The sequence below is a fragment of the Python bivittatus genome, unplaced genomic scaffold (genome assembly GCF_059951505.1).
Source record: "Python bivittatus isolate LINGU-HERP-01145 unplaced genomic scaffold, Pbiv_v1 ctg000310_np1212, whole genome shotgun sequence".
In the NCBI taxonomy this organism is placed as follows: Eukaryota; Metazoa; Chordata; class Lepidosauria; order Squamata; family Pythonidae; genus Python; species Python bivittatus.
Window position 1 is genome coordinate 12,264,229 of NW_028277054.1, and position 27,177 is coordinate 12,291,405.

Consider the following 27,177-nt stretch of genomic DNA (forward strand, 5'->3'; position numbering starts at 1 on the left):
TCCCAGGGTGCTATTTCGACTGCATGGCAGTCGTTTATAAGCCCTTGGGTCGCCGCTCCCACTTTTCTCCTGCTTTCTCTCTTCCCCCCCCGTCAAACTTGTAGTTAGCGCGAAAACTTTCCCTTTTTCTTTTAATACCACAAGCACTTTCCCTTTCCTCCCCAAATAAACACACCGAACCCTGAAACCCAGAAGTGTCATGAAAACAGACCCAACGGCGGGTCAGCTCGGAGCTGGGCTCTGATCGATACATATAAAAGCACGTATTTCTGGACCTGGGCGGAGGGGAGAGCGTGCGGACTCGGTTTAGACGGCTGAAGCCATGGGGCAAGCGGAGGAGCTAATCCGGATGGCCAAAAAGTTGGATAAGATGGTGTCCAGGAAGAACACGGTAAGCGAAAACTCGTACTACGTGTTGTTTCTGGGTTGGCTTCGTCGCTAACGCTGCACTTTCGCGGTCTTCCTCTCTTGCCCTAGCTGCGCCGCTGAGTGCGGGCAGGCGCTTACAGCTGCGGGCTTTTGCGGGCATCGGAGTTTGTGTAAACTGCTGCTGTTGTTTTTCAAGCGCTTCCTACTTTCGGTCACCCTTCCGAGGGGCGAGCCTTTCGCAAGTGGTTCAGAAGGCGAGGAGGCGTGCATCTTGGAAAATGCACCAGGGGAGGGGAGGGGAGGGGAGGGGAGGGGAGGGGGTTGCATTCATGTAACCTTGGCTGAGGAAGTCCCCATCGCGCTACTCTCCTCTACTTACTTTCTCTTCTTCTTACTTCCAGTTCCGGCTTTTGCTTAGCTTATCTGCTTCTTCCCCCATTCCCCCGCATGTACTCCTGCAGAAATCATATCTAAGCTGCAGTTGCCCTTCGGACTGTGACCCTTCTGCTCCCGGAAGAGAAGGCTTTGGGGAACAGGTGCTTGGCAAAGGCTGGTGATCTTAAATTTAATCTTTGCGCAGAGCTGCTAAGGCAGGGATCCATCTGGGAGAAGTAGAAATACCAGAGGGAGGAGGGAAAGTGGGGCTGTGCGCTATCTGCCTTCAGTAAGGTGGGGTGGCCCACACCCCTATCTTTGAAACCCAGCATGACACAACCCAGCCTGAAATTTTGGAAGATGCCAGGCAAATGGAACCCTTGTGAAGCAGAAGAAGGCCTTCTACTTCTACTAGTAGAGTGGATCTTTACTAACAATTATAACATTAACCTAGATTATTGGTTTATTGCACTCAAGGACTCAACTAAAGACTCTTGGCAGTTGAGATGGGTACAAAATGTTAGAGGTTTATCATTAAGCCACAAAATCTATTTTGATTTGAGCCAGCAAACAGGAGGTGGACCTGCTTTTCATCCAATAGGACATGCCTGAGCTTCACCAAATTTTGCTTGCCAGACCTTGGCTACATGCAGACTTTTCCATTGGCAGTGTTCAACTTGGCAAATATTCTACCATCATGCCCTGCAGCTGGCTGGGGATTTCTGGGAGTTGAAGTCCACCCATCTTAAAGTGGCCAAGGTTGAGAGACACTGTTCTACACTAATAGAACTGCAGGGTGTTGTCAAAAAAGTCAAGATGACGGTGCAATTGAAGGTCCACTCAATGGACAAAAATGGGTGGAACTTGGATCATCCTGTTGGGTTGTCACCTTGATTTTTTTTTACTGTAACTTGTGAACATTGCTGCACCAACTTCTACCTTCCCCTCCCCCCCCTTACGAATGACTAAAAACTCATTTGGAACCTGTTACTCTTAAGAGTTGTTAGCTTTTTAATTGGACCTTTGCTACTCAGTCTTTAACTCTGGCTTGATCACCACATTGAGTTGAATACTGTGGCATGTTTGCTGCTGTCTTTCTGGAAGGTACCACCACAAGTGGTGGAATAGCTGGGACACCTTTTCTCCTGGGCTTGCTTGGTCTCTCCCGTTTTTGCTACTGCAGCTCCTTGGCTCCGGAAGCTGGCTGAATTTGTGAGCCAAGGGTCTTTTTGGCCTTCTAGAAATCTGATTGCTAAAATGGTAGGTGGCCAGATGCAAAAAAACCCAGGCAGGACAGAGTTCCTGAGCATTAAGAGTTGCAAATTCCAGCAGTGGCACTTGCTGGATAAATGCAATGTGAAATTCCTTCTATGTAACCTGAAAAGATGGTGAAACCTTATTCTCTTCTACAACTGGCCAACCTCTGTTCACAATGGGTGTGGCTACTTTGTTGCTGATATTGATATTGTTGTTATTATTGCCTAATCTAGGGGTAAACCAATTGTAGCCTAAGGGCTGTACATGGCCCTCAAGTTTCCTTTTTGGACTCTTCAGAACTCCCACTAGTCATGATTGTTGAAAACCCAAGACAGTTTCTTCCATTTTCATATGAAAAAAAAAGCCCTAAAATAGACAAATTACACTTAAAAAACAAATCCCAATTCCTCCCCAGAACATCAACTCTCCCCTATATGTAGAACGTGGTCCTTCTCACTTGGTGGCCAGCCTCCCCCCTTCCCCCCCAAAGTGTGTTCCTTGGCCTCTGGTACCTACTCCAGACCTAACAGAACCACTAGGGTGATGTGCAGAAATTTAGAAGAACTATATAATCCATATAATACATTAAACTGGGAAGATGTCTTACATTACACTTAAAATGCTCAGTACTGAGCATTTTCAGAGGTTCAATTAAAAAGACATGTCTTGAAACTGGAAGCAAAAAGTAGAGACTAAATTGATACTCTGGCAGTTGAGCAGAACAAGAACTCCTTGTCCACTTGTAAGGTTTTGTAGTCCTTACAAAGGGGCATCTACCAGCAATGGTGTCCCTGATAAGGGCCCTGTATTAAAAATGGGTGAAAAGGCTAGTGACTTAATGGGGCATGTTTCAGAAATGGGAATCATGTTTGCTTTACTGTCATCCTTATCCCCTGTTGGTTATCGTTATTTATCCCAGAAGCAGATCAAAACTGAAAGATATATTTTGCTCTTTCATGTCAATAGAAGTAGTACATTTTGTTAGGATCAGAGGCTTTAGCCTTATAAATCCCAGAAATGTAAGCATGAAAAGTGCTGAGCGCTCAGCAGCAAGATTGTACCTTGAAGTTAATGTTTGACTCCCCTTGCAAACTTTGTTCTAGCATGGGTGGATTACAAACAACTTTTCCCTGTAAATCTTATTTTCCTAGATCTCCTTCAACTCTCAAGGTAGACAGCTGGCAGTGTTCCTCCCACAATGAAAGTCCTGTGCTGGAGCAGGGTTAGAAAGGAGGTTTTCCTGATTTGGGGAAGGCCAGCCTGGGTGGTCAGGCCATTAACTTTCTTTAGTATTAAGCAACCATCAGTTGACCTTGAGAGAGCTGCAGTGTTGTCAATGTTTTTTCATTTCATTTTGCTTCAAAAAAAAGTAAAATCTCCTGGAGTCAAGCTTGGCTCTTGGTGATTCCATGGACACGTGCCTATTGTTTTCCTGTCAATAATACGGAAATAAGGTGCCACTGCCTTCTTCCAGCCTAGTTTTTGACTTCCCAAGCCAGTCTACAGCCTTGGAATTTCTTGGTGTCTAGGAAAAATAGACACCAGGGAGGTATAATTAGCCAGTACATGATGTATTGAATATTTTGTGTCTTGATGTTTTAACGGTTTTATTGTAAGCTACCTGGAATCTGTGGAGTGGGTGACGTACAGAGGTATGTATAAATAAATAATAATCTGTGGCCTTTAGCTGAGGAAATTATCTCTAGAATAGACAATCATGATTTAAATGGCCCAGTCTAATGTCCCTTCCGTTTCTGATATTCATACAACACAGCATGAAGACAACAAGAAAAGCAAGCATATGTTTTTTATTTCTGACTCTTTACCGCCCCCGCCCCCCCCATTTCTGCTCTTCCCTGGCTTTCAAAATGAGTAGAAGATTGGCAATGGCAGTGAATCGAATCTGGGCGAGAGACAGATGGCAAAGTTGAGTTTTTATATATTGGGTTTCTCTTTGGCCTTTGAAGGCATTCCAATGGGGGATGCTGCTGCTGAGACAGATGTTACGAGCAGGCCTGAGAAAGGGTATCAGGATCTGTTTTGGTGATGGAGCGGGTCTTGAACCAATCCATTCCAGGGCCAATATGAGTGAGGGAAAAGGAGTTTTCCACCACCACCATTAGGGGCACCACTGAGCTGAAATCCAGATCTCTGCCTCTGTCCTTGCGACCTGCTGAGTTTCTCGCTTGCCGATGTTCAGCTCTGCAGGGGAGCCTCCCCAGACAGGAAGACAAGGAAATCCTTGCTTGCCTGCCATTTGCATCTGGGTGGCAGAAGGAGAGCAGTGCTGGGAAGTCCAGTTAGCCGTTGTGCTTTTATTGTTTTAATGAAGAGAAACTGATGATTGAGAAGTTGGCACATTCTGATGCAAGGCCCGAACCTCCTGCGTTTGCAACCAGGCGTCTGAGCCTGAGAGAAGCCGAGGGGAAATACTTAGAAAATACTGAGAAAACGAAAGGGTTGGGAAGGAGGCAGGGGGCTGAAAGATCAAGATAAGCAGGTGTAGGAGAAAATACTGGGGAGAGGGAGGAGAGAGAGAAGATGCTGGAGGGCAACTTCTATAAGTGAACGCTTCGGGTCTGGCTGCACTCAAGATGGCGTTTTGCGAGAGCATTCGCAACCTCTCCTGGCTTCAGAGGCTGGAACTTTCTGCTCCCTTGGAACATTAAAAGGACTTGCCCTGAGTGAAAAAGAGAGAAAGACAGAAAATTAAGTCTATATGATGCCTCCTGTGCTCTTTCTGCCCACTCCCCTCTCTTAGGAAGGAGCCCTTGACCTGCTGAAGAAATTGAATAGCTGCGCCATGACCATTCAGCTGCTGCAGGTAAGGCTGGTGCTTCTGTTCTCCTGGGAAATGTAGATGTGAACCCACTTAACTCCAAGCATTCCAGTGTTACAGGTCTAAATACGGCCTAGCAATGGTAATTGGGACCAGCCACTCTGTCACTAAGCGATGCAGTTGTAAAGTGTGACGTCACATTACTGTGCTGCTTAGTGACAGCAATTCCGGCACTTCTGGTTGCCATTGTTAAGTGAATCCTGCATGGTCGTTAAGCACGATATCATGTGACTGTGACTTGCAACTTCTTGCCACCTTCCCCGTTGACATTGCTTCTGGGAAGCAGGCTGGGAAGGTTGCAAATGGCGACCATGTGACCCCAGGATGCTGCAACTGTCATAAATGCAGGCCAGTTGCCAAGCACCCAGATCGTGGTTACTTGACTGCAGGGACACTTCAACAGCCGCAACTCCAAGGACCTGTCGTAAGTCCCACTCATCCAGCACCCTCATAACTTCAAACGGTTGCTAAGTGAGGACTACCTGTAAGAGTATTGTTTCAAAGCAAGGAAAAGCTGAGGAACCAACTCACGTACCGTTGCAATGCAAATGAAAATCCATTCTATTCAAGATCAGGGCTAGTTGCTGGGAATTATGAGGCATGATGAAATAGAAGGCTGATTGTAAGGAATGGGGAAGTAAAATGTTGCAATTCTCAGCTGCTGTTTGGCAATCACATCGTCTCCTGGAGAATTCCAGGGTGGCTACAGGGACCTCTTTGGATCAGGTTGTAGTTGCGTTCAGGCTTGACTAAGCACCAGAGGGGTTTCCGATGTAAGTGGTTGTGAAGTTCATGGTTGCAGCCATTAACAGGAGATGTCAGGCACAGGAGGGCAAATTAAAAGGGCCCGGAGTGGTATGCAGGATAGCTACAATGACCATGCATTTTTATTATAAAGGATAGTCCTTTATTCTAGAAACCTGTCCCTTTGATTTATTTAATTTAATTATTTTCTTGGTTTTGCTCTTGAATTTTCCTCGGTAAAGCAAAGTTATTTATTTGTTTGTTTGTTTGTCTGTTTAAAAGGTTTATATGGCCACCCACAACAGCAGTAAAACCAGCAACCATAAAACAACCATAAAAGCATAAAACAGTAAAATGATCAAACAAAAATCTGTACCTTAATCATCCCCTTAGCCTTAATCATCCCCCTAGGATGCCAACTGCAGCAAGCTCCAATTGCCCTCATTCTATTCTTTCTATTCTACGGAACAGTTACAAATATAAACCATTTTTAAAATTTTTATGAATCTCTTTCAGATTGGCCCCTTTTTCAGGTTTGTCCTTTATTTTTTTTCCAAGAAAATATGGTCACTGTAAGGATAGTACAAATTACTGGGAGCAGAACCAGCACGGAAGACAGGCATCTTTTGTAAAAGGCTCTCATTGGCTTTTATTAGATTAATTTCAGCTTTTCTCCAGGAACTGCAGAGGCAGCTCAGATGGATTTCCTCATTCCTAGTCTCCCTTTCATCTTCGCAACAACCCTGCGAGGGAGGCTGAGAGAGAGGGAAGAAATGACCCAAAGTCTCCAGTGAGCTTCATCGCTGAGCCAGCATTTGAAGCCACCCACCCCTCAGTTCTGATCTGATGCATGGTTAGGGAACCTGAAGAGAATTTTAACGCTCATTTTATGCCCATTCTATCCTTGAAGATCACATCTCCCAAATTTGGCAGCAAATTGCTCCCAAAGTTTTAAAACCTTGGCTGGCCCTTGGTATGTATGGTGTTCTCCCCCTACTCCCCAATGTGGTTTAATACTGGTTTTCTTAACCGGTTTATTGTTTTCTTTTTGCTTGGTTTCAATCAGGGCTACTTGCAAGAGAGCACTAGAATCTGCAAGATGTCGAGAGCGGTGTTGCAAATGAAACCCCGTCCCTTTTCATAACAGTCACACCCAACTGTGCAGATTTTGACAACCCGCTCCTCCCCACAGACACACGTGGATCTTTCTAATGTATTGTTTGTCACCTAGTGTCCCTTTGGCGATTGAGGGGGCTTACAAAAGGATCAAACTAGCAAGCAAATAAATTGGGTACATGATATCCCATCATTTTCGGTGGTGGTGGTGGTGGGGAGGAATTAAGGAAATGCGGTGTCCTGAGCAGAGAAAGGTCTTTCCCCATCCTCTTCGACATCTCTTGTTTTTATTTGGAAATGGGGATCCTGAGATCTTTCTCCCCACAAAGCATTTGTTCCAGTAATGCTAATCCCGCTTCTTTTTGTTTCAGACCACAAAAATTGGTGTGGCTGTCAACACGGTGCGTAAGCACTGCTCGGACAAGGAAGTGGTGACATTGGCTAAACTCCTTATCAAGAACTGGAAGAGGCTGTTAGGTAAGAATCTAGCAGTTCTTATTGTGGGTGTTCAGCCGTGCCAACTGGTCTTTGCAGAACTGGGGAATTCGTAGGTGTGAAGGAGATGGTGAATTGGCACCCTGGTTACAGAATCCCTTTCCAGCTTAGTTGATCTGGGCAAGTTGTTTTAATCTGCCCCATTTCCTCTGGTTTGCCTTGGTGGCCCTGTATCAGGGAGTTTTTAAACTGTCTGTAACCTATTATTAAAGATGATCTATCTACGGTAATTTAAAAAAATATTGTAACTTATTTTTAAAATTTAATCTTACTGCAACTTGAATTGCATACCTGCCTGCTCTGGGTTTATTATTTTTAACCATGAGTGTGTAAGGCAAAAATGATACAAATTAGGAATAAATTTAATAGTTGTATAGAAGAAGGGATTTAGAAATAAGCGACATCTGCCCTTAATTCCTTTTTTTCCTTGACAAAGAGAACAGTTTTTAATGGCATAACTTGGTGGGGGGCATTAGCATTGGGGATCCAGATTTCTTCTCCTTCTTACTGCAATCTCCTTTCTCTTTTCTTGAGGACAAAAAATTTGCTTTAAAGCTTTTAATGCTCACAAATCCAGCAGAAGCGAGAATACCAAGGGCTGGGTGAATATGTCACTTTTCACAGTGAGAATACCAAGGACTGGGTGAATATGTCACTTGCACCATTTAGTCGGCTACGATTCTACCTGAATGCCCCATTTTTCTTTTAGAGTCATCAGGGACCCAGAAAGGGAAGAAAGAGAATGACAAAGACATTGCTGTCTCTGGCTGGAAAGCTGAAACTGCACTCTCCAGCCCTGTGAATGTCTCCAAAAGTCCTGATGGAAAGCTGGAAGACAGGTATTGGCATGTTCAGGCTGTTTGTACCAATCTGTCAGTAGTGCAACAAATAGCTAACATAGGGGTGTTTTGTACTACCATACTGGGTAGACTTGAGAAAGCAGAGTTGAGTAATGTGTGGTTCATTTTAGTATAGGAATGCAGGCATTGTCTAAGCGGGTTGCATCAATCAGACCATCATGTTAAACCATGGTTTATTGGGGCAGAGCCTATTACAGGTAGTCCCCAGTTTAAGAACAAGTTCAGTTCCCAAGGTCTGTCCTTAAGTTGAATTTGTGTGTATGCCAGAACAGTATTATTATATAATACCGTATAAGTGGTATTGTGCAATGAACTCGAACTATTGTGTATTTAACTTGAATCATTGGATATTTAACCTGTTTTGCTACCATAGGTTCTGTTCTTAACTATAGGCTGTCTGTAACTTGGGCATTTGTAACCTGGGGACTACCTATATTGCAAAATATTGATTTGCAATAGATAGTATTTCTGTGACAATTGACACCCCTCACGTACGTTGATGCAAAAGGTGTGCCCTTTGTGTAATGTCATCAGTAGACAAATGAATTAAATTGCTGTGATGGTGTACCTTCATATTTAACAGACAGCTGTGAATCACAGACACCCCCTCTCTGCAATTAGCTTGTTAAAATGAGGTGGAAACAAGGCATTGTTAACCCAGACTTAGGGTTTAGTGTGTTGTGTGAACTCAACCTATGTCTGGATGTGGAGGGTCCAATTCAGGTTGAGACTCTGCTTTTTGGGGAGGAGCAGAGAAGGCACTGTTATCTTTTCATTCCTGCTTTATCCCGGCTGAATCTCTCAATGCAATAGCAGGGAGGAAGATCTTTCAATCTGCAGAACTGTAGAAGGGCAAACTACGTGATAAGTGTGTTTTTGCTATTGGCCTCAATGAGGGGCTGTTTTGCAAAATCCATTAAACCGAATGGAATTCAATTTAATTGGATAAGAAAAGCTACTCTGATATGGAAACTTGCAGTTCCCAAGAGACTGTTATGGGACATACACTCTAATGCAGTGTTTCTCAACCTTGGCAACTTTAAGATATGTGGACTTCAACTCCCAGAATTCCCCAGCCAGCATGCTGGCTGGGGAATTCTGGGAGTTGAAGTCCACATATCTTAAAGTTGCCAAGGTTGAGAAACACTGCTCTAGAGTATCTGGACAGCACAGGCTGGGGAAGAGACAATGTTGCGGTCACTGAATCAAGACTTAGAGATCCTTGCTTAAAGTGGAAAGAGGTGGGGAGAAGGCAGAATGGCATTTAACTGGGATGCGCATTGCTCTGGATTGGATTCACGGTGCACGGGGGCGCAAATGGTGCAGCCCCACTCTTTCCCAGAGTTGTATGCAATTGTGGGGGGCACCCTTCTGAGAACAGACACCTTTTTGAAATCAGAAGTGCTGACTAACTCTAGCGTTACAAGTACTGTAGATCTCTGAGTAATTTGTAATGGATCATAAAGCTCTAATTGTTTAATCGTTCTGACCACAAAATATCTTTTCATCTACATCAGACTGTTGAAAAGAATGAAAAAAGAAAACACAAGAAATGGAGTGGTTTAAGCAATACTTGTGCGTACAGCTCAATTCTGGTGCAGAAATCAAATCCGTAGGCTTGGACTATGGTGAAAGGGACCCTCAAATGGGGGATTGAAGGAGGCGAATTGGACGGTTTCATAAATGTGTATATCTTTTGCATTTGACTGCTGGATCTTGTAGTTTTAGTAAAAAAGATTTAACTAGCTTGATATTTGCCGCCGCCTTGCCTTAAAGCAGAGCTGGGCAATTTTTTTGTTAGCAAGCAGTGACATTATTATTAAATAAAAATTGTGGGTGATCAGGGATTGCAGGGATTGCAGATAGCAGGGCATTGGCCGAAGGGCATCACAAAAATGGCTACGGTCATTTTTCAGGGTGGTGATGGAGCAGATTTACAATTTCAAATGTACAAAGTTTCTCAGAGCCTTTGCAAATTTTGTATTTTTTTTCTACCTGAATTCAGATGGAAGGCACACTACAGGTAGACCTTGCTTAATGACCACAATAGGGATAGGAAAATTCATTGTTAAGCGGGGCGGTTGTTAAGTGAGTCACACCCAATTTTATGACCTTTTTTGCAGCAGATTCATTAAGTGAATCACCGTGGCCGTTAAGCGAATCACACAGTTGTTAAGCAAATCACATTGTTCCCCATTGATTTTGCTTGCTGGAAGCCTGCTGGGAAGACTGCAAATGGCGATCACGTGATCCCAGAACGCTGCAACCATTGTAAGTGCAAGCTGGTTGCCAGGTGCCCAGATTGCAATCAGTGACTGCGGGGTGTCGTGATGGTTGTAAGTGAGAGGACCGGTTGTAAGTCCCTTTGTTCAGCACCATTGTAACTTTAAATGGTCACTAAATGAATGGTTGTTAAGTGAGGAGTACCTTACCAGGTTTTGATCAGTAAGCTACCGTTGTAACCTGGGGAGAAAAACTTGAAATTTTGTGGCTTCCCAAAGACATCTGAAAGAGAAGTGTGAATTTCTCAAATTCAGGAGCAAAGTTTTTCCATTTCTACAATTCAGACAAAATTTCTACAAAATTCAGACCTGCTCAACAAGTACACAGTTGTTCTTTGATCATTCCTTTTGTCTTCTTTTCTAGGAAATTGAATAAATCCACCCCACAGGAGGTAATGCTGAAGAGTAGTTCTTCCTTGGTCTCCAAGCCAGACAGGTACTGCCCTGTCATTGGAAATGTAACTATGAAAAGTTTAAAAAGTTGTAAAAGGAATGAGATATGCCTGCGCATTCAAAGACCTTTTCTTCCCTAGTTGCAAGCTTCTGGGGGAAAAAAGTAGGAATGTTGCCTTAAAGGTGGTAGTTCCATTTAGGATAAAAGTGGCAAGATCTGCAGGCCAGAGACTATTTTCCTCACCGCCCCCCCCCATTGATTTTGCAGCCCCCAGAGCACCCCAGATGGCATTACTGACATTCATCAGCACAATGGGCCCTGTTAACTCCCCTCAAATCCTCCCCAAACAGGCCGAAATATTTCTGCCCATCCAATGATATTACTATGTTACCAGATATGCTCTTTGCAGCTGCAAATAATTTTTTTAACGCAGCTTCCAGTCTGGAAAAGATTACCTTCTTCTGGTTTAGAGCTTAAAAAGTAAAAACCAGTATTTTGAATTAAAGAATATTATTAGCCCTTTAGATCAATTCTTATCTCGGGATAAGAATAAAATGTCTAGGTTTCTTCAGATGAAAAATGTCTCTTCCTTGATCTTGTTTGTCCTTGGAGAAATGCTAGTTTTATTTTGCCACAGAGCCTCTTTAATTTCCACTTCAATGCATGTGAGTCAGAATTTGTCCCTGGACTCAGCTAACTCACTCTTTGAAAGATGACAGAGGTGTGCTGAGCTGATGACTTTGAGAAGTCCCTCCAAAGTTTATTAGATAGAGCTTATAGCACATCTGCTGCTTAGCAGGAGGTGGATATATAGGTTGAGTAAAAAAAGGCCAAGAGCCAGTTTGGTGTAGTGGTTAAGGCACCGGGCTAGAAACCGGGAGACTGTGAGTTCTAGTCCCACCTTAGGCATGAAGCCAGCTGGGTGACCGTGGGCCAGTCCCTCTCTCTCAGCCCTAGGAAGGAGGCAACGGCCAACCACTTGTGAAAAACTTTGCCAAGAAAACCGCAGGGACTTGTCCAGGCCGTCTCTGAGATCGGACACAATTGAACAAATTTAAAAAAACAAAACAAAAAAAAACCCCAAAGAGGCCAATTTATTGAATATTTTCTCAGTTCCCTAATATCTCTGGGGTACAGGATGCAGATCCCAGTGGTTCTTCCGTTGCTATTTCTCCTTCAATATTTCATTTGTTTTTCCTCCAAGATTAACTTTATGACTTTCTTTCCAGTGATGGCAATTTACATGAATTAACACTTCTGCATTGGTACATCATTTTGCCCTTTCATTAAATATCATATTAACCTTGGTATGGTGGTTTTAAACTTGTAGAACATTTTCTGCTAGGTTCTCCTTGGATCTCAGGGGCAGACGGTGGGGTCTGCCACAAACGACAATGATGCCAAAACGATAACATGTGTGATGAGGCCACACACATGCCACCATTATATACTTTTTATACTTGGCCCCTGCTTCCCAGACACCCATGGAGTAGAGAAGAAAAAGATTTGAGAACCAGGCATTCCTGATCATGTTTTTTACCCCCAGAATATTTTTTCACTGTGTAACTCTACAGTTCCTGATCATCATACACTATTGTGCAGACGTGCATAAAACGAATAGGGATAACTGTACCTGAAAATGGGAGCATAGAATCCTGCTTCTGTTGTAATTGCCATGTTTTATGGTGGCTTGTAGTGTGTGCTATACTCAATTTTTTTTTTAAGCACAAATTATGCTTGACTCTGGTGATTATGTCGTTTCTTGACAACAGAACTAATTTGCCCAGGATATCTAGCCCAGGGGTTTTCAAACTTTTCAGGCCATGGAACCTTCCTTCCTTCCTTCCCTCCTCCAATGGTCTCTCACACAACCCCATCAGGAATATAATTTGAAAAACAGTGGTCTAACCTTTAGCCGCAGGATAGCTCAAGGATCTCTCATCCAAATCCTAACCATATCTGGCCCCGCTTAGCTTTTTTGAGAACAGGCAGGGTCAAGAGGTGCTGCCACCTGTTGGGCATGCATGTAGTTACCCATCCTTAACAAAAAGCAGTAGAAACATTTGTGCCTATGCCGTGCTGGGTGATTACACCCTCGTGATTTTTTAAACTCCTCTTTCTTCTCTGACAATGGCAAAACTATCTGTTGAAGTGTGGCGCGTTATAGATGCAGAGAGACGTGGTATTGTGTTCCCATTAAGTAGGAATTGTATTTTAAGAAAAAGGCTGGCCTGCCAGTACCCTCAAAATTAAGAGAGACTCAGTGCCTTTCCTGCTTATGGGGTATTCATCTCTCAGCTGCGTTGCTACTGAAGCTCATAAATAATATAGATTGCCCTTTCTAAGCACAATGCAGGGTCCTCTGTAAGTATGAACTTAAAAGATGAATGCCGCAGCTCTCTGGTTTACTTTGTATGTTTTATTGCCCCCCTTTTAGCAACTTCACTTGACTTGTAACTTCATAAAAGTTTAAACTCTGTACATAGTTCTGGGGAAAACTCTCTCTCTATCCCCTCCCCATTATTTTACCAGCAGACCTACTTATTTTGCCTTATTCACATGCGGTTTTCATCACATCTTTTCATGTGAAGAAAAAAGCCTTTCAAACTTTTTCTTGTGCAGGCATTACACCTGTGAAAAATAAACTTCGGAAACTCTGGGTATTTGTTCGGATACCTCTTCTTTTTAAAGAGGACACATGCATCTTTGGTGTCAAGTTGACATCTGAAAGCTGGGAAAGTTACTACAGTCACGCAGGTTTTTCTAAGTTTGCCAAATTGTAGAAATGGGAAAACATCTTGGATGACATCAGATCCAATCCTTGGCTCTAGGTAGGATCTGTAGCACAAAATGCAGTTTATTGACTTGCTTCAGTTGTATTCCATCACATTTCATATAGACTTTGATGTCCACAACTAGCCAGGGTGATGGAAAAATGATGCCACACAGGCCATGATGTCATGATGCAAACTCCGCCCTTCCATACAGTACAGAAGTTCAAAGCTTGCATCGCGATGTCATAACACAACTTACTTTGCTTGTCCTCCTCACACCCGATGCTTATGAGTAGAGATGTTTGCCCAGTCCTTCCTTAAATGCCTGCAGTGCACTTAAATACATCCTGGGTCAAAGTGTGCTCCTTATTAGGATGTGTGTTATAGTGCTTAATCAAAACAAATGGGATGCTATTGCAGAAATAGTTATACCCTTGGTCAGCATCCATCTAACTTCCCAGGAGGTCGCCAGATGATTGCCAAGCAAAGGCAGCTTCATCTTTTATTTATTTGCAATTTGTATAAACTGTTGCATTCCGGAGAGACTCCTGGGGGGTTCACAAGAAGGCTGAAACAATAAAAAATGGCAGATCATAAACTCTGTCAAAAAAAGAAATCAGAATTCACAGTAAAGCTCGACTCTTGGCCCCTAATCTCTGTGATAACCTTCACTTCCCAAGTGGTCTATCAAACAGCCCTGTTTAAATGGACTTCTTAAATAAGGGAAAAGTAGGTATTCTCACCTTCAGGGAGAGGCTATTCTAAGGGAAGGGAAGCACAATCACAGAGAAATAATGGCCTCTGCTTGGATGTGGCGGGTGGGGAATCTTCAACATCCTTTCTCAGGATGAAAGAACAGGATAGAACAGTTCTTGAAATACTTTATAACCTTAACACAATCTTCCAAAGTTTAGTTTAGAACTCCTCCAGGGAATCCCAGTTATAGTCCTGTCTATCTTCAGGTTGTCTGGCAGCTGCCTGAAACTGAAAATAAGTCTTCCAAGCAAGGCTGACTGAGATGAAACAGAAGACGTTTCAAGAATTTTAGCAACCAAACTCTTTCCCATTTAGAACCCATTGATCCCCATGTACACTTGGGTGGAGATGTTTGTTCTAACAGCCTTCCCGCGATCCGGTGGGGAGGCACATCTTTTCACCGAAACAGAAGCCTGCAACCAGCTGCTTACATAAGCTCTTGAATCTGCTTCTCTCTGGGAACCAACTGTTACACACCTGTAGAGGCATCCAGGTTGGAGAAAGCTGAGCAGGAAAGGAAAATAAGTTTGAAGTTCCTTGTCTTATGCTCCAGTGGTTTTTGCCATTGGAAGAGTGATATTCTGCGATCATCCTATTTTATCTAGAGAAAACTGACTGAGGAATGACTTATGGCCATGCATTGCAGAGCTGAGGCAGCAGTCATTCATTATGTCATCAAAGAAGTCATCTCGGGGTATTGTAGAGCCAAGATGTAACACAGTCTAACATTTGTTCTCACCATGCAGAGATCCCAAGGATGCATCTACTTCCCAAAAGTCACACTTGGAGCTCAAAAAAGAGAGGTATGTTTTTTGCACTCTGGGGAGAGCTCCTACTTTTTCTGTTCACCAAGGAAGGCTCTTAAAGATGCAAAGAAGTGAACAATTAGAAAGGAAAAAGGGGAACCTTCCTTTAGCTGACTGCAGTCAAATTAATATCCATGGAGCACCCCCCCCCCACCATTGCTGCAATAGCAACAGCAACTGTTGTTGTTTGTGTATGCAAATGTTGCATTATAAATGAATTTGTAATTGCAGTACTGTTCTTTAGCTCTCTACTAAATGAGGGCTGGTCGTTTATGTAGTAATGAAGTTGCAATCTAGATATTTGGCCATCTACCCTTCCCAGCCCTGTGGCCAGAATTAGTGGCTTGTAATGCAGTAACCAACAGCATTCCAAGCTTTCAGAGGGTTGAATAGGATTCTTGCATGCAAAACACTTTCTGGTAGACAAATAGAAGCAGGAAATGACATATGGCTTGCCTTTGGATTGATGGAAAGGAAGTGTAATTCATGGGTCAAAAGACTCAATTTATGGTTCAGCCACTAGCTTTTCCCCCCTTCTGGTTTAGTTCTAGCTGTGGTTCTAGTACTGAAATACAGTTGGGAGGAGCAGATGAGGTAATGGCTAAATTAAGTTGGACATTCTAGAAGTCCATAATGGAACACACGCAGTATCTGCAGGACTTCAGCTTGATACACTGGAGAACAGTTGCCAGCCATTGTTGAGAATACTGGACTGGATGAACAGACAGTCTGACCTGGCCTCAAGCAGCTTGTGTACCAAGGACGTTTAACAATGTTTGCATCTTTTGCCAACGCCCCTCATTCTTTTTCTTCCCTTATAAAGGAGGGACTCCAAAGATTCAAGATCTTCCAGCTCCACCGCTGCTGCTGCTTCTTCCTCTCCCAAGAGACTGTCAGTGTACAAGTAAGCTAACACATCCTTTGTGCTAATTCCACCTAACTGATCTTTCTGCAGCGCTTCTATTGGTCTGGCAAGATAGAACTTTTCTTCTGCTCCTTAGAGGAGATGAGATCCTATATGTTAGCATGGACGAGTTTTATATTGCATCTGTTTTCAGAAAAATGATGTTTTGATTCTGGTTGATGAAAGGCTTCAGCGGAGTCAAACACAGCCTCTGGGAACCATCATCAGGAAGTGGTGCTAGATAAGGATTAGGCATGGAGGTCATCAACCTTAATGGAAAAGGGATGTTGATGTGATATGGCTGCTTTGGAGTGATAGCTTCAGTGGCAAATCTGTGTTTCCTTAGGAATGTGTTTTCATGCTGGATCACCTTTTCAGCCACATGATACAGTCCCCCAAAACATATTCAGGAGCATGTGAACTTGGCGTTCACAAGAACTAATAGCTTTTGTCTGAAGCGATTTCTTTGCTTATCACACCGGGTATAAGAAATGCATCTATTGGTGAAAATTGCTAACAAAACAAAATGCATTCCTCTTCTTCTCCCCCCCCCCCCAAGTTTTATACCTCCAAAAAGTGTATGCTTGGAATAATCGTGTACAAACCTGCATGTATCTGGGCAATAAGTTAGGGAAACTTACATATAACCACTGTCATTTTCATATATACTGATTTAAAATTTGCAGAATGCTTTTGGGGATTGGTTAATATGCATACTATAGACCAGGTTTAGACTGATTGAGATATTAGGGCTTGTCTCATAGTGTTTTATTCATTCATTCATTTATTTATACCAACAGGACTGTTTACAAACAAGAAAAATATAGAATAAAACAAGATTATAAACGAACAAAAAATTCACCTACCGTAACAGCCCAGGCCCATTGTCCTTACCAAAAGCTTGTGGGATCAGTGCAGTTGTTAAAGACTTACAAAAGACAAGCCCCCGCTAAACCTTGGGCGAAATGTTTCATAGCCAGCCTAAAATAGGTTGTTGAGACTGGGACTTCCATCCCATGTTCATTGTCCCTTGGGTTAGGTGCTGCTTTTTCTGGCCAGTGATTGGTCAATGTCTAGTCCATAGCATGACTGGGATGTCCCACTCCTGGCCAGTAATCTAAAGCAGAGAGTATATCCACACCTTCTCACACAGTCCACAGCCCTTTCAAGTCACCTGACTTGATCTCACTGCAAAGGAATGGAAAAGTACAGTATATTTTTAATGCTTCATTGTTGAGACAGGACCCTGTTGGTAGGAAAAATTAGTTGGATCTACACAGGGAAAGATCTGACTGGAAACAAGATCAGATCATCATCATGTGATCAAGGGAGAGCACTGAGGTCGCCAGGCCCTTCAAATACCAATATAAACAGCATGTGAGCAAAGATCTTGAATTATATATGGGATTTAGTTGAAATTCTTTGTATTATCATGATCTGACCTGTATTCGTTATGGTGCACTTATCTGTATCCTCTTTAGGAGAGCCTCTACCAGCTCCAACCCGGTGGCGTCGTCTCCTGGATCTCATAAAAACAAGGAGGATAGCAAAGATGAAAGGTATTGTTGGGTGGGGGTGTTCCAAATCAAAGGAAAAACAGAATAAACTAGATACATAAAGGACAGTCAAACCTTGAGATATAAGAATGGAGATCAGGCCAAAAAATTAAATGGATCCAATTGCCAATTGGCATTGTTTGATAGGCCAACCAAAAGGAGTGTGCAGGCAATAACCCTCTTCAGTTGCTTCTCTCCAGGAGCTGCTATTCCAGTCATAGATCATGGAAAAGTAGTTTAAGATATTTACAGGGTAAAGATTTATGTTTGGAAAAAAAAAGTACTGATGCTTAGATAGGAACATGAAATATCTCATCATGTGGCCAAGTAACCAGGGTGCCTACTCAGTTTGATGGACAGTTTCTTCTGTTGTATAAACTCCTTAAAGACCTCTGGCTGCTCTTCCATAGATCATGTCTTCCATCCCTTTCTCATAGACCAAATATGAATTTGGCAGCTTTTTAAACAGAGGACATGTTCAGATAGAGGGTTGTCCTTCTGCAAAGGACATAGCTTGTGTCTGCTTGCAAGTGGCTTCTTGTGTAGCCTTCATTTTTGCCTCTTCTGAATTGTCCACAAGTGTTCCATGGGATGATCTAATATTGTGTGTGAGAGAGAAAAGGAATGGTATATTTCATGCCATTGCAAATGCAGTATTGGCTTTCAATTAAGTTGGCTGGATTCATACCAAACTTGTAATCTGGAGATTCATTTAACCCATTTGCTGGGTTTACCAGTGCAACCAATCAGGCTGGATTTGTAAGCTAAGCACCAAAGATGGAATGGAAATGCATGCTAACCAAGCTTGGTATGTTGTGCAAATACATCCCTTCAATCTTTACCTGACCTGGTTAAAGCATGTTGTATGAACATGCTGATTAACCACATGAGTCCTTGCATAAAGTCTAAGTAACACAGCCCAGATTAAGCCTGGAACTGGCCCTGCAAGCTGGTCCTCCAAGCAAGGGGACCAGCTTGCTCAGCCTGCTGATTCAGGTTTCAAGAAAAGAAAGCAAACAATTAGTAATTAATGTCTTTCTATTGGATCTTTGCAGCTAGGGAAGGGAGAGGTGAGTAGCATAGTTTTGGCCCTGGGTGCCAAAATAATTTGACTGCTCTTGACCTCTATGATCCCAAACAGTCTTGGGTGGCTTTTGAAGAGGCTATTTTAAAGCGTTCATCATGATAGTATTTGCATTGTTCATTTAATGCAAAAATCTCACTTCTTGTCCTGCTCAGATCAAATGACAAATCTCGAGGTGAGGTTCCCAGGATGCCAGCCAGTCCAGTCACGCCAACATTTGGGACTTCTGTCTGCTTCTTGCCCTCCTGCTATTTGACAGGAGACTCCATTAGAGACAAGTGTATTGAGATGGTCTCTGCAGCCCTGAAAATGGATGGTGAGAAACAAAACTTCCTGGGGGATTCAGGAATTAACTTAGGTGGAAAGTCATGGGGACCTAAGGAGTTTACAGTCTATTAGACCTGGAACTCTGATCCAGATGCTTTTATCTCCAGCTTCCATTGTGGTGGGAGATACCTGCATGGCAAAAGATTGAGGAAATGCAAAACAGGAGAAGCAATCAAGCCAGTGATGTGTGAAGTACATGAACATTGATTGGATTACATAAATACAGAGGCATTACCTGAGTTATTGATATAGGTTGATTGATAGTAGCAGAAGTAGCAATTTTATTTATGGTCAGAGACCAAGTAGCAGCAAAAAATACAGATTCCAAGGAAGGACAAAAAAAAAAAAATACTGACAGATAAAAACAGTTTGTAAAATAAGATAAAATGAAGAGCAACAAGAAAATGAAAAGCAAGTCCAAATCAGAGGCATTTGCAGGGGGAGTCAAGGGGGAAAAGAATGAGAAGAGCATCGTGCTGTCAGAATGTAAGCGTTGCCCCCTTGGTGTGTGTATCATGACGTCACACGTGGGTATGGAAGGGACAGAGCTTATGGCAAGATGCTCATAACTTTGATGAAAGCATCAGATCCTGCAGATGCTTCTGATCCATATAAATACAGCGGAGAAAACTAACTACAGTTAAAAAGCTCACTTTAAAAAGTAAGCAACTATTTCTGCTGCTACTACTGCTTGTGGCATTATTGATATTAATGGGCCTTCTGTAAGTAAAGTCTGCCTGATACTAAAGTTAATTATCTTACCCATTTTTTTTAAAACTATGTAAGTATAGAAGTACAGTTTCTGTGGTTGGACACAAAACTGAGATTCACCTGCTTGTGCTGAATGATCTTTTCTTCCTTCCCCGTCTTCATTTCTTCCTCCTCTTCTTTATCCTCTTCATCATCATCAAAGACGATTACAAGGAATTTGGGGTCAAGTGTGATAAGATGGCAGCTGAGATTGAAGATCATATCTTTCTGATATTCGGGCCTGCTGGTTATTAGTATGGGTGGGGAACACATCAGGTTGGGAAAGGTTTATGCAAATATTGGATAGATGTTGCCATGGTAGGTGAAAACAAAAGCTGCTGAATTGTACAGATTCAAGAGGTGCTTCCTTGAACTTTTTTTTTAAATCAGGCCAAAAACATGGGTCTGGGAAATCTGCATTGAAATCTGTCCCTGTAAAAGAAACCAAGAGAACAGATGGGACTTCCTCACCACTCTAGAATGGTGTTTTATATCTAGGTATTCCTCTCTGTAGGGGCTAGAAGAAAAATCTGTATCATCTATCTCTAGTACCACACCAGCACCTGCGTTTCTCCTCTGCTGGGTATCTTGTAGCAGCTCTGCTGGTTCACGCTTGATGGGACGGAGGACAGGAGATAGGGCCGACCAATGGAAAAAGATCTGTCTTGTGTAGCTCTGCAGATGAGAGCTGTAAGGGTTGAAACTGGTGAGGTGGGAGCCAACGATGTTTAGGCCAGACAGAACTGTTAGGTCAACCTGGAGTGGATATCTTTGATGTTCAAGGCTGGGGAACAAGAACAGCCAAAAGTCTGTTGATTTTAAAGGGTAGGAGGTAATGGCTTAAGATGTAAAACCCTGAGTCTGACGTACATGCATACATATATATATGCATCTTGATTCCTGTATTCTGCAGTGAGCAGATAGACTTTCTGCATATATGTGACTGCTGTCTTGTCTGCAGTAAAACAGCCAGCCTAGCTCTGTGGAGTATATGAAGCTTCTGCTGTTAGCTGATTATTGAAAGCGAGGCTACATTCTTGCACAGCTGAGATTTTCTGATGTCTCTGGTGTGAAGTCTGATACTAGGCAGCCTGGTTTGATCTTAAAAATAAGAAAGAAAGTTACATGGGCTCAGACCTGGACAGTTGTTGGGTGGGAGACACCAGGAAAACTCAGGGCTTTAGGCTGTTCTGTGAAGATGGGGGGAAAAATCTCAGAAGGCAATAGCAAACTACTTCTCTACAGTACTGTAGCCAGATAAACTGAATGGATGTATTGGTGAGGTCAGCAGGGTCTGAGTTGAGAGAGTCTTTATTTTTTACTTTGTGTAGGAACTACATGCCTCCTGCTTCTGACGAAAGGTGTGCTCCTTTGGGAATGTATTAGGCATAATTAGAAATGGGACTAATGAGAAATATCAAAGGATGTACCCAGGTTTTAGGACTAAGGGCAATTCTCAGTCTCTGCGGTAGGCAGGTCCGTTCCATCTGTGCGGAAGATGGAGGAATCCGCAAGATCCCATGTTCGTTTGTTTGTTTATTTTTATTTTATTAATCACATGCATACATTGCCCATCTCCCTGTATAAGTGACTCTGGGTGGCTTACAAGTAAAAAAACAATAAAAAAATGATAAAAGTCTTTACCAAAATATACAAAGTTAAAAGATGGAGAGAGCGTTCTCCAGCCACCAATCACCCCCAGTGCTGCAAGCCCCCATTGGATCCCCATGCTAGTTGGCAGAGGAATACCCCTAAATAAATAAATAAATACATCTTCAGGGTGGGGGGGGGGAATCCTTGGAGCAGAAAGGTGGGGTGAGGAAGCAGAAACCACCCCAGGAATTCTGAAATGCGCGTTTCTGCATGTGCTCTTCCTTTTCCACTTATTCCTTAATGCTGCCACATATCTTCCAAGAGCTGAAGAGCACAGATATGAAATACCGAAACCGAGTAAGGAGCCGGATTAGCAACCTGAAAGACCCCAAGAATCCTGGTTTGCGTCGCAATGTGCTGTGTGGAGCCATCCCGCCTGCTCTAATTGCAAAGATGACGGCAGAAGTCAGTACAAAGAGGCAGCGTGTTGTTTTTCTCAGGCCTATATGATACCAATGAAACTTTGATTTAACGGATCAGTTCCGGGGAGGGAGGGTCTGTTATTCCTGATTGTCTGTTAAATCAGAAAGGGCATCATCATGGCAATTTACATGATTTGAATGATGACATCATTATGCAAAAGATGGAAATTGTCATGGAAATTGACTTCATTGTGTGCAAAGTCTGTAGTATCGAGATCTGGTAAATCAGAGTTTAAAATATCTGCTTGTTAAGCTTGGTTATCTTTTAAGTCTTTAAATGCATTTTAAAAAATTAATTATAGCAGTTCTTTTAATAATATATAAGAATTACTGCACATCTGGGTTCACACAACAAGTTTGGTGCTGGTCATTGACCAAATAAATTACTCTGCTATGTAGATTGCTATGCTATGCTATGCTATGCTATGCTATGCTATGCTATGCTATGCTATGCTATGCTATGCTATGCTATGCTATGCTATACGCTACACCACAGCATTACACTACACAACACACAAGTTAGACTATGCTAAATGGGTTTGGGCAGTTTGTGGTTCAGCATCCCATGAGAAAATCCAGCTCTTGTCTTATTAGCATGTTGTGTGAACCAGGTCATTATGTCAAGCCAAAACATGGTTTATTTGAGCATAGCATGTTATGCGAACCCAGCTATTCTGTTTTGTTAACCCAGATATTGTGCAAATGTGGCTTACATGTTTATGTGCTGCCTGAAGAACTGCTATGAACTGACTATGTGAACTCTATAATAACTAAAATAGATGACCTGGGGTCACATGTCAAGCCACCTAGAGATCTATTAAGTATGGTTGTTGGAATATGAGGATAGGTGACATTATATGTGCCACGTTATCATAATGCAAATGACACAAATTGCATACTTGCATCAATTTGTATCAGATATTGTTAGTGTATTTTATTGTTGTATTGTGTAAGCTGCCTAGAGTCGTAACAGATTGGGGTGGCCTGTAAGTGTCATAAATAAACAGATGTGGTTCACATCATTGCCAAAATGACATCATGATGCATGAGACATCATATTGACGTCATCACAGCTGTTGCTGGACACCTATTCATCTGTGCCATAAATCACGGTAAACAGGCTGCAGTAGCTGAAGCCAAACACCAAACAAACCACATTATAGGTTAGCACAATGTGGAAGCTCAGCCATTTCTCTTTCTTGCTGCCCAATGGAGCTAAGTCTTTTAATCTCTCAAGTCCAACCCACAAATTAAGGGCTTTGCACATTGTGGCTGTGTTCATACAGTACTGTTAACCTAGTTAAAGTAAGCATTTTGGGGATTGCATAACCCCACGACTAACCAGGTTCACGTATCAGACAAAATCATCCCCCCAAGCACTTCTAACCAAGATTAAAACCAGATTTAGCCTTGCGTGCCAATGCACCCACTAACCTTAGAACTGAATAGGGCCATGTGATGGAATGGTTTGATGAAGGCCACGCTCGGGGAGATAAGCATTTCCTTAGCCCCCAGCAGGAGTGTGGGAAGGTTAAGAAGATGAGACTGGCACCACCCTAAGGAATCTTGCTGGCTTGGGAAGTTTAGATTGAGTCTGGAGAGACTGATGTCAGGTTCAGCCCAAAGAACTCACCGAGACAGTGCAGATACAGTTCTGTTGCATTTATTAGCTTCCACCTCCAAGACAGAATCTCTCCAGACTGAATCTAAACTTCCCAAGCCAGCAAGCCAAAACACCATGAATTCCTTAGGGCGGTGCCAGCCTCATCTCCTTAACCTTCCCACGCTCCTGCTGGGGGCTAAGGAAATGCTTATCTCCCTGAGCACGGCCTTCACCAAACAATTCCATCACAGGCCAGCAAGACTTCACTTTGATGAAGCCTGCCTGACAAAACTGGCCCTGTTGCATTTGATACGGTGGTACTGCTGTGCGTTGCAGGAAATGGCTAGCGATGAGCTGAAGGAGCTAAGGAATGCCATGACCCAAGAAGCTATCCGCGAGCATCAGATGGCGAAGACAGGAGGTACAACCACCGACCTCTTCCAGTGCGGAAAATGTAAGAAAAAGAACTGCACTTATAATCAGGTGCAAACACGGAGCGCCGATGAGCCCATGACCACTTTCGTGCTCTGTAATGAGTGCGGGAATCGCTGGAAGGTTTGTATTATTTGTTGCTTGTAAATGCTTTAAGCACATGATTAGGTAATTCATCTGCCCTTCGGCCAGAAAGCCTCCAAGGGCAGCTTGTGCAGCAGAACAGGCAAGACACTGCCCCCCTTCGTGGCTGTCATCTGAAGAGACGTGACGCAGAATCGGAGGTTCTGCAGAGGGAAGTAAATGACCCAAACAGCATTGTGTCAATGCGACACCACCTCTGCCTTTTTGTATCCGCATCGTACGAAGTGTGACGTGGCAAAGATAGTTTGGAGGTGGTGTGGTCTTCAAGAAGCTGGATCTTTTCCTTGGGATGTGCGGTAACTCTGCAATCCCAGCAAAACCTCCCAGGCGCTGGCAGCATGCCCCCACCCCTTCTGAAGCATCGTGTTGGCGTTACTGTGCAATCTCAAAGAAACAGGCAGCTCTTTGAAGGAGGCACCTAGAGGTTTAGCACCCGAGCCCCAAACCTCCCCAAAACACTACATATCTCTAGGTGTGAGGCCATAACACCCTGTTCATTTCATAAGGTGCTTGGCTTAAGCCCAACTTACGTTGCCTGTTGGTGCAGAATTCAGTATTCTGGTGCAGAATGCCAAAACATCTGGCTTGCATTAGCCTGTATTCTTCAAAAAAGCATTCTTTGTTTTACAGTTCTGCTGACGCTCTTTGCGCCCCTATGCCAGCTACATGAAGAAGATGCTCTCCTGTTGCAGCCAAAGAGATAAGAGAATCTTTGAACTGATGAAATAGAAGCAGGACAAGAAAACAGCCGGCAAGGTTGAAGTGCTGGAGTTTCAGCCCCCATCAGAACTCTTTAAAAAAAAAAATGCAATAGATTTGGATGAATTACTTAAAGAGAATCCTATCTTTGTACTAGTTCAGGTGATATATTGGTGCCCTTACTGGGAGGGCTGTGTGTGTTCCGCAGTTATATTGCGCAAAGGCAGACATTAATACTGAGCATAGAATGCCACAGATTGTGGATTGCTCCCTGCTTTTGTTTTGGGAAATGTAAATGTTCCATTCTCAAGGCTGCAAAGATTGGTTTGGCAGTGCATGCGTGGGCAATGTCTAGTGAAGTCTCCAAAGCCAGAGGAAGATTCTGATGTCAAGAAAACATGGATGCTGAGGGCCTCGCTTGGTGATTAGCAGCTTATTCAAATCAAAGAGTATAGTTTATTGAGGCAAATCGTAAGTAATGTTTAAAAACAACAGCAGCAGCAGCAGCAAGAAGGAAAGAAGCATGGGATATACACAGTTCTGACTCTGTAATCAGGAGTCCAATAGCCAGACCTCTCCCTTGCTGCCAGAAGGTGGCATCTATTAGAAGATTCGTAGAGACTCAACCCTCAATTGGATGGATTAGAATTTGATCCACTTGATATTTCCATCCATGGTTTAACCCAACCTTGACTCCATCACCCCTATTTTGTTTATTTTGCTAAGTTGGGGTGGATTTTTTTGGCAAGAGAGAGGTCACCAGATGTCAAGAAAGAGACTTTTTGTACCTTAATAGAAAGACCATCAACCCAGGTACTTTCTCTTCCCATTTTTTGACTATACGCTATCAGCTACCAAAATGTTTGTTTCCTGTCCTGTGACTTTCATATAGGCTAAATCCAAGCACTGATCTCCTTTGGTTGGCATTGTCACTCCACATTCTTCCAAAGCTGCGCTCCTGGAATCCTTTACAGGAGATTACGGGCACAGGTTGAACCTGGATGTAAAGAATGCTTGCTAGCACCAAGAGTTGACACCACTTGCCCCTTCCTGCTTTTTGTCACTGTAAAGACAAAAGCAAGTCATAATAACCAATTCACTAGCACCACGATAGATTCAGGGTTATCCAAGCACACCGGGAGGCTAGTTTTGAATAGGCCACTGTTCTTCGGATACCTATTTTACAAAAGGGTGCCAGTCACTGGACATAAGGCAGTTATGAATCCTCCTTCAGGGTATCTGGTGGTGGATCTGTGGCTAGTCTGACCTGCTGATCAGCCTTCCTCAGCTTGGGCATCCAGTTGCTATGTGGGCTTAACTTGCAGAATCCCCCAGCCAGCACAGCTATTGCAAAGCATTCTGGGTCCATGTTTTGGAGGGCAGTTAAGTTGGGAAAGATGGATATCTTCTTGTAGGGAGGGAGCTAGACCTGAGAAGCAGCCCTAGTTGTCGTGTTGGGGGTGTAATATAATTCAGCATGGCAGATAATTTCCCAGTTATTGTTCTGCTATGAAATTATCAAGGATTTTGAGCAAACAAGTGAATCCTGCTGGGGTGTTTGGGATGTCAGAGTTTGCTGAGGTTCTGCCTCTGACCTGGAGGTACAGAACTAGTAAAGAAATGTGTACAGCTATTGCATGATGAGGAATTTCCTCTTTTGTTACTTTACTGTTTTTTTTCCTTTTATTTTCAAATGACTTCATGCCATATAGAGCAAGTACTAGGATTGTCCAAACCAAATGCCCAATGGAAAACAGTAAACTGTGAATGCTCACCTGTCATTTGTGGTCTGTTCATTCTGGGATATGGGAATTCCTACACCAGTTGCTTTAAATCTGTGGGTGATGGGCAGGATCAAGTCCAATACTGGAAGAGTCCCTTGACAGAATATCTTCTAGTAGACCTCCTTTATCAAAGATCCTCACCAACACTTGGGGGCACTGTTTTTGTTCTCCACAATGCCTCAGAGCAATCTTGCATTGTTGTTCATTGACAATTCAGTGACCAGGTTTAATCAATCCACTGGAAGATGTTCAAAGGGCACCACGTTTCAGCCAGCCTATCTCATGGGGTCCTGGACCAACACTGGATCTGTATTGGTTAGAATCTTGAGAACTGTATTTTGGGACAGCTTTTCCCATTCTGCTGCCTCCCAGGCGTGCTTGACCTCATCTCCCATGATTGCTCTGGGCAAATATCAGCCCAGCATTATGTCTGGTCTAAGTGCTGTTGTGTATAAGAGTCAAGCTAGGGCCATTAGTGGCCTCTGTTCAAATGTGATTGATGAAGGATAAAACTTATTCCTCCCAGCTTGCTTATTCTGTTCTGCAAGGCCTCTTGTCACCAAGTAGCATGTCAAATGCGCCTCCATTGATGCAGTGTGTCATAACCTAGCACCATCTGTCCCTGCTCCAGCAATTATGCGAAGACCCAGCAATCTGGAGAAGGCTCTAATGCTGGGAAGGGTGGAAGAAAAGAGAAGAGGACAACCAGCAGCCAGGTGGATGGACTCAGTTACAGTGGTGATGGGTGCACG

At 43.1% G+C, this 27,177-nt stretch overlaps 1 protein-coding gene across 2 annotated transcripts; it reads left to right on the forward strand.

The window, feature by feature from the left end:
* The first annotated feature begins 2 nt into the window (after positions 1 to 2).
* Positions 3 to 26,422, forward strand: TCEA3 (transcription elongation factor A3). 2 transcript variants are annotated; one of them, XM_088140125.1, is made up of 13 exons: positions 5 to 391; positions 4,763 to 4,825; positions 7,072 to 7,177; positions 7,905 to 8,034; positions 10,702 to 10,773; positions 15,008 to 15,064; positions 15,891 to 15,971; positions 17,453 to 17,530; positions 18,767 to 18,927; positions 19,852 to 19,907; positions 21,591 to 21,746; positions 23,703 to 23,921; positions 24,573 to 26,422. In XM_088140125.1, exons 1-13 carry the CDS (start codon positions 323 to 325, stop codon positions 24,579 to 24,581), a joined length of 1,257 nt encoding a protein of 418 aa, XP_087996251.1. In that variant the 5' UTR covers positions 5 to 322; the 3' UTR covers positions 24,582 to 26,422. The 2 variants fall into 2 exon arrangements, with proteins under 2 accessions (XP_087996252.1, XP_087996251.1); XM_088140126.1 differs by lacking the exon at positions 10,702 to 10,773 and having other exon boundaries at positions 3 to 391.
* The last annotated feature ends 755 nt before the right edge of the window (positions 26,423 to 27,177 follow it).

Bases quoted from the DNA above. Each gene is read 5' to 3' on its own strand.
- TCEA3 (XM_088140125.1), top strand. From the start codon at position 323: ATGGGGCAAGCGGAGGAGCTAATCCGGATGGCCAAAAAGTTGGATAAG. The intron at 7,178-7,904 runs GTAAGAATCTAG...TTTTTCTTTTAG, and splicing joins GAACTGGAAGAGGCTGTTAG to AGTCATCAGGGACCCAGAAA. The intron at 15,065-15,890 runs GTATGTTTTTTG...TCCCTTATAAAG, and splicing joins TTGGAGCTCAAAAAAGAGAG to GAGGGACTCCAAAGATTCAA.